At 42.9% G+C, this 12,887-nt stretch overlaps 1 protein-coding gene across 1 annotated transcript in view; it reads left to right on the top strand.

Moving 5' to 3' along the window:
• Positions 1-11,400, top strand: part of Lsg1 (large 60S subunit nuclear export GTPase 1) — a 42,713-nt gene extending 31,313 nt beyond the window's left edge. Inside the window, exons 10-16 of the mRNA XM_070029873.1 lie at positions 25-420; positions 2,041-2,142; positions 2,231-2,374; positions 5,063-5,186; positions 6,631-6,710; positions 9,405-9,578; positions 10,839-11,400. Of these exons, the coding sequence (XP_069885974.1) occupies positions 25-420; positions 2,041-2,142; positions 2,231-2,374; positions 5,063-5,186; positions 6,631-6,710; positions 9,405-9,578; positions 10,839-11,018 (1,200 nt within the window). The 3' untranslated portion in view covers positions 11,019-11,400. The remainder of the gene's footprint in view (positions 1-24; positions 421-2,040; positions 2,143-2,230; positions 2,375-5,062; positions 5,187-6,630; positions 6,711-9,404; positions 9,579-10,838) is intronic.
• The last annotated feature ends 1,487 nt before the right edge of the window (positions 11,401-12,887 follow it).

Genomic DNA, 12,887 nt, shown 5'->3' with positions numbered 1-12,887 from the left:
ATGTCTGTGCTGTGATTTCTTGAGGAACAAGCACACAGAGATGCTAAAGAAGCCGGTGCAGCTGAATCTGAAAGCTCCAGCTTGGATGGGAATGAAATTTCACCCAGTGAAACCCACCATCTCCCAGGCTGTGGTTCTCCCTCCCCTAGTGATGAAGACGACAGTGAATATGAAGACTGTCTAGAAGAGGGAGAGGATGAGGAGGACTGGCAGACATGTTCAGAAGAGGACAGCAACCCTGATGAGGAGGCCTGTGCTGAGAACAGCACTGTGGACTCTGAGGCTCAGGGAAACAAGACCCCACCAGGGAGACAAATACACAACTTTAGCCATCTGGTATCAAAGCAGGAATTACTAGAACTCTTTAAACAGCTACACACTGGGAAGAAGGTGAAAGATGGTCAACTTACTGTTGGATTGGTAAGATGAAATACACTACAAAGTGTGGACTACTTGAGGCCCTTTTTCACTATCCTTGGTTAGCTACCCAGTCACCTCAGAGAGCAGTCAGACTCCTGGCATCATTAGGAACATTCTGGGCTGGGTGCAGTTACTTATGCCTGTAACCTCAGCTACTCAGGAGGTGGAGCTAGGGAGGATTGCACTTCAATTCCCACTAAGGCAAAAAAAAAAAATCAGTGTGACTCTTCCCCTCCCCTCCCCCCGCCACCCCAAACCAACCAGTAAGCCAGATGTGGTACATAGCTGTCATTGCAGCCACACAAAAGGTTGAAGGTAGGAAGCTTGTGGTCTGAAGCCAGCTCTGGGCAAAAGTGAGACCCTAGTAAATAAAGGTTTGGGGTGTGGCTTAAGTTGTAGAGTGCTTGCCTAGCAAGCCCAAGGTTCTGAGTTCAAACTCTGATGAGACTTCTACTCACAACTAACCACCAAAAAGCCAGTAGAGCTATAGCTCAACTGGTAGAATGCTAGCTTTGAGTAACGGGACACCTAAGGAACACCTCTCAGGTCCTGAGGTTAAACCACAGTACCAGCACCAAAAATAACCCCCTGCTCTTCAAAGAGATTATCTTCTTGCTGCCCACTGGCTTCAAGGAATGAGGCAGTGTGGTGAGCAGAGCCCACTGCAAGGAACAAACTTCTTCAAGGCTTATATTGCGTACATACTTGTTTGTATTGATATTCTCTGATCTCCTTCCAGTTTAGTTCTGCCTTCCATGTCAGTTACCGAGGAACTAGAACGGGAGAGTTTTCATGTTATCTGCACATATGTTTCAGTGTTCTTGGTGCCCTATGATCTTGCCAGCTTACATGACAAGTGTTCATGATGGACAGTAGAGCAAATCCCAACTTTTTTTCTTTCTTTCTTTATTTGTTTTGGTAGAGCAAAGGGAGCTTACTGCCAGTGGGGCTGACAAGGCCAATTCTCTCCTGGGAAAGGAATCCCAACATTTTTCTGAGGCACATTGTTACAAACAGTTCCATTGCCTAGCACCGTATGGCAAGTAGGTAGTGGACCACATCCCACCTATGCCTACCTAGTTTCAGAGGAAATCAGAAGACCTGTGTAGATGTTTCCTCACACAGGAGGATGCAGCATGGCTCTGGGTCGCCCACCTTAACTAAGGAAATGTCAAGCATACTTTTATAAAGACTTTCCATCCAGGGCTGGGAAGGTGGCTCAGTGGTAGAGCACTTGCCTTGCATGCCTGAGGCCCTGGGTTCGATTCCTCAGCACCACATAAGCAAAAAGAAAAAAGCCAGAAGTAGCTCTGTGGCTCAAGTGGTAGAGCGCTAGCCTTGAGCTGAAGAGCTGAGGGACAGCGCCCAGGCCCAGAGTTCAGGCCCCACAACCGGACCCAAAAAAAAAAAAAATAGTAAGCAGCTTTCCTTCCCTCACTCATCACTGGACATAAGGCTAATTGAGGACATCCCCACCAAACAAGTTCAGTAAACTCAGAGCATCTATTTCAAATGTTCCCAAGAACCAAATGCTTATGCTAAGCTTGCCACCACAAATGTATTGTCTGGGGCTTTCAAAACTGAACTAGAACTATTTGGTAACTTCGGATTCTCTTCTAGGTGGGCTACCCTAATGTTGGTAAGAGTTCAACCATCAACACCATCATGGGCAACAAGAAAGTATCTGTATCTGCCACACCTGGTCACACCAAGCACTTTCAGGTATTTCTACAGGTCTTGGCCACTCATGCTGATCCTCTTCCCCTTCCTCCACCATATGCCCACCAGAAGCATCTCACTTGCCTTTCAGACTCTCTACGTGGAGCCTGGCCTCTGCTTATGTGACTGCCCAGGCCTGGTGATGCCGTCCTTTGTGTCCACCAAGGCTGAGATGACATGCAACGGAATCCTCCCTATTGACCAGATGAGAGATCACGTCCCACCTGTATCACTGATATCCTTTCTGTTTTTCAAACACCAGGGGTTGCGTGCGTATTAGGATTCAACAACATTTTATGTATTACTCATTACTGATAGTACTTTTTTATGCTGGTCCTAGGGCTTGAACTCAGGACCTGGGTGCTGTCCCTGAGTTTTCTGCTTAAGCCATAGCTTCACTTCTGGTCTGTTGGTACTTAATTGGAGATAAGAGTGTAATGCACTGACTTTCCTGCCCCAGGTGACTTTGAACCACGATCCTCAGATCTTAATCTCCTGATTAGCTAGGATTACAAGCATGAGCCATCAGCACCTGGCCAGTACTGATAATTTACCAATATGGAATCTCAAAATTCTTGTGACCTGCACAAACTTAAAATGAGGATTTTTTTAATTTGAACTGTCTCTTGACTTCGGCAGTATAGTTTCTGTAAGTGGGAAAGCCCAAGCCTCACATTCTCTTCCCTAAGTTGCAAACCTGTATAATAACTGTCATTAGGTACTGAGGCTTGAACTCAGGACCCACTATTGCCTCTTAGCTTTTCCACTCAAGGCCTAATACTCTACCACTTGAAACCCAGCTTCACTTATGGCTTTTTGATAATTAATTAGAGGTAAGTCTTACGGACTTTCTTGCCCCAGCTGACTTTGAACCATGATCCTCAGAGCTCAGCCTCCTAACTAGCTAGGATTATAGGCGTGAGCCACCATGAGTGCCATTTGACTTTAGAGTGACATTGGAAAACTTGCTAATCTTTAAATAATTTCCCCTTTATATAATGCTAACCTTACAGTTGATTGTATTTACTTATTATAATTAATGCGTATAGGTTGCTTGTGTACTTTTCCAGCATTTACTCAGTAATATTTAATGCTTAAAAATAACCCATGAGCCAGGCGCCAGTGGCTCACACCTGTAATCCTAGCTACTCAGGAGGCTGAGATCTGAGGATCACAGTTCAAAGCCAGCCCAGGCAGGAAAGTCCGTGAGACTCTTATCTCCAATAAACCACCAGAAAACCACTGTATCTCAAGTGGTAGAGCGCTCGCCTTGAGCTGAAGAGTGCAGGGACAGTGCCCAAGCCCAGAGTTCAAGCCCCACAACCAACCAAAAACAACAAAACCCCATGAGGAAGGCATTGCTATCATCCCCAATTTCTTATACCTGAGGAACCTGACAAAGAAAACTAGTACCTGACAGCTAGTAAGTAAGTAGATTAGGACTCTTAGCTGAAGCATAGAGGTAGTAGTGCCTGGTTATCCTAGATGAAGAAGCACTCAAGGTAGACCTGTTAGAGCCTTGGCAGCATCTAAGATTTTAGCCTACTTGGAAGTAAACAGTCATACTGTTTTGTGCATATGCTTATAGAAGACATAAAACTCTGAAACTGGCATACTAGCCTGTTGACTTATGAAGAAGGTAAAATTCTAGAACCCACACATCACTTGACGAGATCCTTAGTGGCTTGTTGTTTACTCCCAGTATGTTTTTTTTGGGGGGGGGGAGATGTTTATTTTTCTGTAAGAATTGGTGAGTAGGAATTAGTTTATCCAGGCTAAACAATATTACTAAAAGGAAATACTAAATGACTGTTTAAAATAATGCACTACTTCTACATGTAGCAGCCTGGGTAAATCTCAAAATATTGATGTTCTATTGTATATGTCATGTATATGTGTATATATGCATACACCATTTTTGGAAAAGTTTTGCCTCACAAAACATGATGCCTTGTACTGAGAGGTACCTATATGCCTAAAAGTGTGTGACGTGCACTGAAGGATGCACCACAAACTGCTTTCCTCTGTGTGAAGAAAGAAACTGATATCATGACTTAAAAGTTTAATTTTTAAATAAAATTATGATAGGTGGTTTTGTTACTTTCATTAACAGGAGCCATAGATGTTCATGCTTTTCTGTTCTAAAAAGTTCTGTAAATTGGTTGGGAATGTGGCTTAATGGTAGAGTGCTTGCCTAGCACGCATGAAGCTCTGGGTTCAATTCCTAAGTACCAGATAAACAGAAAAGTCCAGAAGTTGTGCAGTGGCTCAAGTGGTAGAGCACTAGCCTTAAGTGAAAAGAAGCTCAGGGACAGTGCCTAGGCCGTGAGTTCAAGCCCCAGGACTGGCAAGAAAAAAAAGTTCTGTAAATAATCAGACATGTGTTAAGTACTACTTCCTATAAGGCAGACATGGTTAGGTGCCGTGAGGGTAATAGGCCTAAACCATGCAGGGCCTGTCTTTGAAGGAGCATCATTCTGTGCAGTACATGGTAGCTCTGTGTGAAAAGCTGCTACAGGATAGAACCTTACTATTTATCCTTGATTGTGAAGATCAAGATATGTTTTTTATTATTTAAGAAATCATTTGGAAGCCAGATGCCAGTGGCTCATGCCTGTAAACCTAGCTACTCCGGAGACTGAGATCTGGAAGATTGAGGTTTGAAGCCAGTGTAGGCAGAAAAGTCTGAGAGACTCCATCACCAATTAACCAGCAAGAAGCCAGGCTAGAGACATGGCTCAAGTAATAGAGTAAATAGCCAAGTGAGTAAGCTGAGAGAGTGAATGTGAGGCCTTGAATTCAAACCCAGTTTGGTGGGGAATGGGGACACACAATGACTGAATGATGTTTTTAGCAGCATGGTTCAGATGTCATGGGGAGGTAGTGAATCAGTTCAAGAGAATGGATTCCTTGATGAGTTTACGTTTGCCAGAACATTCCAAGACGTGTTTTAGAAGCTACCTATGGTATTAGTATCATAAAACCTAGAGAAGACGAAGATCCTCATCGACCTCCAACCTCAGAAGAACTATTAACAGCTTATGGATGTGAGTTGTATGTTATTTTAAAACATGAAAAACAAATGTAGTTAACATAAATAGTAAGTTTGGAGGTAGGGTATCTTGTTTTAAACCCAGGGTAAACATGTGTTGTATACCCCTGAGCTATTTTATTTTGTAATAATAATATAAATGCTATTTTTTGATCTGGGGTTGTGCCCAAAATGGTAAAGTATATGTCACTTCCAGCTTTTTCTGAGTAGTTTATTGGAGAAAAGAGTCTCATGAGCTTTGCTGCCTGGGCTGGCTTCAAAGTGGGATCCTCAGACCTCAGCCTCCTGAGTAGCTAGGATTACAGTTGTGAGCCACCAGTGCCTGATAATGTTAATAATCTTAATAAGGGGCTGGAAAAGTAGCTCAGTGGTAGAATGCTTGCCTTGCATGCATGAGGCCCTGAGTTCGATTCCTCTAAGCAAAAAGGAAAAAAAGCCGGAAGTGGCGCTGTGGCTCAAGTGGTAGAGCGCTAGCCTTGAGCTGAAGTGTTGAGGTACAGTGCCCAGGCCCAGAGTTCAGGCCCCACGACCCGACCCAAAAAATAAATAAAATAATCTTAATAAACTTTTTCCATTTGGTGTTTTACTTGGGAAGGCCTTTACCGTCACCCAACGATAAAATTGTCTTCCTATATTATTTTTTCTTTTTTTTACATGCTTTTTATTGTAAAAATACTGTACAGGGGGTTATTTATTTTAGCATTTAGATTTTTTTTTTTTTGGTTGGTCATGGGGCCTGAACTCTGGGCCGGGGCACTGTCCCTCAGCTCTTTAGCTCAAGGCTAGTGCCTTACCACTTGAGCCACAGCACCACTTCCAGCTTTTTTCTGCTTATATGGTGCTGAGGAATCGAATCCAGAGCCTCATGCATGCAAGGCAAGCACTCTACCATGGAGTCCCTTATTACAGTGTGACACCCCATGCATGCACACACATACCCTTACTTCCAAAACTGCCTGTATCCTTGCTGGCTCCACAGCTAGGGTATGCTGCAGGCCACCACAGTCCTTTCCTTCCTGGAGGCTTGGGTGGTTGAAACCATGTGGTGGAATCTCTTGTTCACTTCTCTTACTCGGCACAGTCATGACAAAATTCACCTGTGTTGTATCTACCCACTGCTCATTGTAAAATCAGCTCTTATAATGGGAAATACAATATTTTTATTCTTATGAATATAATTAGCATTTAACTCGGTCAGTAGAACAAATGCCAAATACAAATCCTTTGGTCTCATTAAGCCAAAATTCCAAAAGAATCAGGGACAGGTCACTGGAATGATCCTAGTTTAGTTGGATCTTCAGAGCCAAGGTTGATGAGGGCTTTGAACAGTGATCCTCAGATCTAGCCTCTTGAGTAGCTTAAGATTACAGTCGTGAACCCCCCAGCATATGGCCTGTAATCTTCTGATTGAAGTTTTGCACAATTCATTACTTTTGTAGGTATGCGAGGATTCATGACAGCACATGGACAGCCAGACCAGCCTCGATCTGCACGCTATATCCTAAAGGATTATGTCAAAGTGAGTGGATCTTCTTTATTATTACTTGCGTGAATAAGCATGTTTTCTTTTCCCAATTCTGTGTTCTTAGCTAAAACAACCTGTCAAGTTCTAAGGGGATTCTTTTTATTGAGATGGGGTTATAACTGGGATAGTTAAGTCAGCATCATGAAGAAGGGACTGGTGGAATATTAGGAAAGGAAAGATGAACGTTTCTGAACACCCGTAATTGCTGAGTTACTGATTTATGCATTTGATTATCCTGTCTCCTACAGCCTTTTGCTTTTTTCCATTTTAAGTATATTGCCATAATTTCCTTACAATATAGCTATTTATATGCCTTTCTTCCTAGGCTTATCTAGCAGTAATAATAATAATAGCAAGTCACTGGGAGTGTACTCTATGGCATGTACAGGCCTTAAGTTCCGTCCATAACACCCCAAATAAAATGAAGTACAATTCTGAGGTTGATATTGTTATTTTGCAAATGACAAGCCTGTGCTATTTTGGGTTTCCTCATGAGTAAAATGGAGAGTCACAGTACCTAGCTCATGAAATTATGGGAAATCTGTGAACACATGGTCCTATGTTTATGTTTAGTAACACCAAGCTCATGATTTTTGTTGTTGTTGTTTTTGTTGGTTGTGGGCCTGGGTGGTGTCCCTGAGCTCTTCAGCTCAAGACGAGCACTCTACCACAGTGCCACTTCCTGTTTTGTGTACATAATAGACCCCGAAGAGTTGTTACATATCTAGTTTAGGTCTTTCCAAATACCAGCTTTATAGTTTCCTAAGGAATAAACAGTTGTGGGGATTTGGCTTTATTCCTTCCTCAAAGTCACATGAGACTTCTTGGAACATAACAGTCAAAGTGAGCAGCCATTATTATCTTGATTTCAGTTGAGAAAAACAGGAGTTAGCACTATTTATATGGAAAATCATTTATTCATTTACCTTTTATTTTTAACTGTGGGATATGCAAGAAGATAAGCTTACATCACAGCTACAGTGACTCACACTTGTCATCCTAGTTACTGAAGAGGCTGAGATCTTGAGAATCAAAGTTCAAAGTCAGCCTGGGCAGATAAATCGGAGAGACTCTTCAGGTAACTACCAGAAAGCTGAAAGTGGAGCTGTGGCTCAAATAGTAGAGTGCCAGCCTTAAATGAAAAAGCCAAGCAAGAGCCCAAAGCCCTGGTATCAGAATAACAACAACAAAAAGCATCTAGACAGTCTTTTGGGACAGCATCTCATCACATAGCCCAGGCTGACCTTGCACTTATAATCTCTCCTCAGTTGCTGGAATGACAGCATTCATCCCCACTCTTAGCCCTATAGGAACTACTTTGATTTATGCCCATTAGTACAGTTATAATTGCCATAAGTGTAATCATTGAAGTGCACCAAAGAACACTTAGCAGAAATGCAAACAAAATTAAAGGAGCCCAGAGAAGAAAGATCTCATCTCATCTTGGGCCTTGGAAAGAGTTAGGTCCCTAGAACACTTGAAGGGTCAACATTAGTGTGTTAGTGTCTGAGTCTTTTTATTCAGTGAGCCAAAATTAAGCTTTATCAAAAAACAAATGTTGCTGTAAGTATATACTTTTTAAGCAAAAGTAGATTACAGAAAAGTAAATAGGCTCAGTGGGAGGTGGGGAGACCTAACAAGGATTAATGAGATAAATACTGTAATTTGTTTGCATGTATAAAAAGTGAAGCCCGGCACCAGTGGCTCACGCCTGACTGAGATCCAGGTTCAAAGCCAGCCCAAACAGGAAAGTCTGTGAAACTCTTATCTCCAGTAAACCACCAGAAAACTGGAAGTGGCGCTTTAGCTCAAGTGGTAGAGCACTAGCCTTGAGCTGAAGAGCTGAGAGACAGCACTCAGGCCCAGAGTTCAAGCCCCATGACCAACAAAAAAAAAAAAAAAAAAGAAATAGTGAGGCACCAGTGGCTCATACCTGTAATCCTAGCTACTCAGGAGGCTGAGATCTGAGGATCCCAGTTTGAAGCCAGCCCAGGTGGAAAAGTCCCCGTGAGACTTTTATCTCCAATTAACCACTCAAAAACTGGAAGTGGTGCTATGGCTCAAATGGTTCAGAGCTGCCTTGAACACAAAGGCACAGGAATAGCATCCAGGCCCTGAGTTCAAGTCTCACAACCAACAACATCAACAGCAAAAAAAAAAAAAAAAAAAAAAAGGCTGGGAATGTGGCTTAGTGGTAGAGTGCTTGCCTAGCATGCATGAAGCCCTGGATTTAGTTCCTCAGTACCACATAAACAGAAAAATCCAGAAGTGGTGCTGTGGCCCAAGTGAATAGAGTGCTAGCTTTGAGCAGAAGCTCAGGGACAGTGCCCAGGCCCTGAGTTCAAGCCCCAGGATTGGCAAAAAAGCAAAACAAAACACCCAAAAAAAAAACCAAAAAACCAGAGAGAGAACAATGAAATCTGCTGAAAATGTTTGGAGAAGGGGGAATAGGGTAATGCTGAGTGACTGCTAGAGGGGATGAGGGTAATTGAGACTTGCTTTTTACATGTATTATGGAAATGTCACAATGAAACTCCCTTGTACAACAAATGTGTGCCAATAAAAATTAGAAAATTACAAAAATCAGGAAAACCAGACGCTCCCTCAGCATGTGAGGGCCTTCCCTGAGCACGTGAGGACACACTAGACACTTAGGCTGCACTGCTCACCTCCATGTTGTCTCTGTAGGGTAAACTCCTGTACTGTCATCCTCCTCCCGGAAGAGATCCTGTGACATTCCAGCATCAACATCAGCGACTCCTGGAGAGTAGAATGAATGATGACGAGATAAAAATGCAGCCCAGGGGAAATAAAAAAGCAAAGCAGATTGAAAATGTAGTTGACAAGACTTTTTTCCATCAAGTGAGTTTTAAAATTACTTTAACTTTGATTCCCACATGTTCTTTGTAATAGTGAAAAGTATGATACTCATGCACTATAAACAATATTTAAGCTTGCACATGCACATACCCTTTTTGGGTTTCTGAGGCAGTTTCTCCATATACCCTCAGCTGGCCTCAAATGAAAACTCAAATTGTTTCCTGCCTCAGCTGCCTGAGTGCTAGGAATAGAGGTGTGCACCTGTACTGACAGCTCTATACACACCTTCTTTTTTTTTTTTTTTTTTTTTTTTTTTTGTCGGTCGTGGGGCTTGAACTCTGGGCCTGGGCGCTGTCCTTCAGCTCTTCAGCTCAAGGCGAGCGCTCTACCACTTGAGCTACAGCGCCACTTCCGGTTTTCTGGTGGTTTATTGGAGATAGGAGTCTCACAGTCTCTCCTGCCCGGGCTGGCTTTGAACCGCGATCCTCAGATCTCAGCCTCCTGAGTAGCTAGGATTACAGGCGTGAGCCACCAGCGCCCGGCTTATATACACACCTTCTAAAACAAGCTTCTCAGTAGCTGATAGTACATTTTCAGAGTTGTGTGGCCATCACTATGACCATAGTATAATAGTAACACTTTACTATTATAAAAAAGTTGTGAGATACCGCTTTACACTTAATATTGGGTTAATTTTTTTCTTACTAACTAAATTTGTATTTTTTAGAGTCATTGTTTTATGTGGGTTGAACCAATTTGAATTTTGATATTAAGATAGAGCTGTCTATGGGGCTGGGAAGGTGGCTCAGCGGTAGAGCGCTTGCTTTGCATGCCTGAGGCCCTGGGTTCGATTCCTCAGCACCACATAAGCAAAAAGAAAAAAGCTGGAAGTGGCGCTGTGGCTCAAGTGGTAGAGCGTTAGCCTTGAGCTGAATTGCTGAAGGACAGCGCCCAGGCCCAGAGTTCAGACCCCATGACCAGACCCCAAAAAAAAAAAAAAAAAAAAAGATAGAGCTGTCTAGAAAACAGCTGGTATTTTGAGTCTAGATCACTGAAGATGGCTTTTGAAAACAGGGGACTTAAATGAAGTAGTCAAGGGTAGAGGGAAAAGAGACGAATTGAAGACAAGCTGTGGGAAAATTAACATGTAAGGGAGGGGAGAGAAAGAGGACCTGTCCTCCAGGAAAGGGTAGTCCACTGAGCGCTCATGTTCATCCTGACGCAATTCATAGACAGTATTGTGCATATCCCTTAAAGCACGTGGCCTGCTGGCATCTCAAGTCATGTCCTCTTGTTTCCCAGGAGAATGTCAGAGCTTTGACCAAGGGAGTCCAGGCAGTGATGGGTTATAAGCCTGGGAGTGGCCTGGTGACTCCAGCTACTGTGAGCGCTGAGAATGGGGCTGGGAAGCCCTGGAAAAAACACGGCAACAAAAATAAAAAAGAAAAGAGTCGTAGACTCTACAAGCACCTGGACATGTGAACATGGGCAACAGCAGAAACGGCACCTTCACAGTGCAGATAAAACAGACTGCTGGTCTCCTGCAGAACACATCCATAGCCCTGGAATGCAAGGTGTTCGTGGGGAGCGCAGTGGCTTCTCACAGTTGACATCCAGCCTGGGCAGCTCCTCAAAACACCAACCTTGACTACAGTTGTCACCACAGAGCCCCAGAAACCTAGTCCTGTTGGAGGCTAAAGATGAATCATGTGGCTTTGTTCCTGTAAACATGCACACAAATGCATACCAACTTGTGAGTCAGGGGAATGTTTTTGAAAAGATATTAACATTCAATTGCCACTAACTGATGTTTTCATTGGTTTAAGTAAATAAACTGCCATTTGCACATAGTGTGTACCTTTAATCATGTTCATTTGCTAAAACAGGATTTTTTTTTTCTTTCATGGATGTTTATTATATAACAGGAATTTTAGATGGATTCTTTTAAGCACATTGTTTGGATTTATTCTCAACCACACACACAACACAGAGTCAATACAGCCCTTCAATTGCAGAGGGCTGGGGGCAGGCATGGGTCGTGTTTAAAATCCCTGAGAACGTTGCCTTCCATGTTAGGACTCATTGGGTTCATTCTACATGTTCCACAGAAGATCCCAATGGAAGTAATAGAAGTAAACCCCAGCTGCCCACATCAACACCATCTCATTAAAGCCGCCATCATTTTTCTCTCTTCCCTTTATCCCTCTTCTACCTCCTTTTAATTTCTTGGGGTTGGCTCCCTAGTAAAATGACTGAACAGAAGTCCTTGCTTAGAGTCTGAGGAACTCAAACCAGGCTATCCTGATGGGGGATTTCTATTTTTGCCTTACCATTTTTATTTTCACATCTACCATGAATGTCTTTCATTAAACACTCTTAATTTTCTTTTGACAATTGCCACCCTCACTGAAGTCTGTACTATAGACAAAGGAATTAATCATTATCGTTACCACTTCCCAGCATTTTATTATGAGCAGTATACCACTTTTAAAGTAGAACCTGCTATATATCTGTCATCTGTTTACTTTCAGGGAATTAGAAGGATGTCCTTGTTAGGAATCAATAGCCACATGTATTTTAATGGGGGTAAATTGGAAATTTTATAAGTAAGCTAGAAATCTATTAAGTAATATCCCATTTTAACAGGTCTGAAGTGAGAAAATAAAAGTTTTCCTGTTAATATCCAATTGCTGCATGTTAGGCACACTGTATCCAGATGAGGGTGAAGAGGACACAGGGCAGGGAAGGTTTTGCTCTCCAGGGTCTGTCCTGCATGAAGAGAAAACAATTTTGTACATTCTATGAGCAACTGGCAATGTACATTTTCAAGATGTGCAGCAGCCAGGCATTGGTGACTCATACCTATTCAGGATGCTGAGATCTGAAGATCAAGATTAGATGTCAACCCCAGGCAGACAAATCCCCAAGAGCAAAGAGCTAGAAGTAGAAATGTGGCTCAAGTGCTAAAGCAAACCTAGTATGTGTAAGACCCTGAGTTCAAACCCCAGTACACCAAAATAAGGGGGAGGGGAGCAAGGACAAAATCTTTTTTTTTTTTTTTAATCATTTCTGTTTGCAGAGTGGACACAGCCCTTTAAGTAATGTATTGTCAGACCTGGGCAGGAAGCTGCCCCAGCAAGGTGCCTTACAGAAGGGAAAGAAAGCTCCTGCAGGCCTTGCAAGTTGTTTGGCCCAACCCTTCTTCAAAGGACAATGCCTGAGGCCCTGCAGCTGCCCTGGCCAACAGGAAATGCTATGAGCAGATGTGGCCCACTGCCCAGCAGGACAAGTACTATGTCCTCTTACTAGGTTTTCTTTTCTGTGGACTGAACTGTGGCCAAAAGCCCATGA

This window comes from Dipodomys merriami, unplaced genomic scaffold (genome assembly GCF_024711535.1).
Source record: "Dipodomys merriami isolate MVZ:Mamm:240054 unplaced genomic scaffold, mDipMer1.0.p SCAF_2, whole genome shotgun sequence".
NCBI classification, from domain to species: domain Eukaryota; kingdom Metazoa; phylum Chordata; class Mammalia; order Rodentia; family Heteromyidae; genus Dipodomys; species Dipodomys merriami.
Note: the sequence above shows the minus strand (reverse complement) of the source record. Positions and strands in the feature narration are given on the sequence as shown.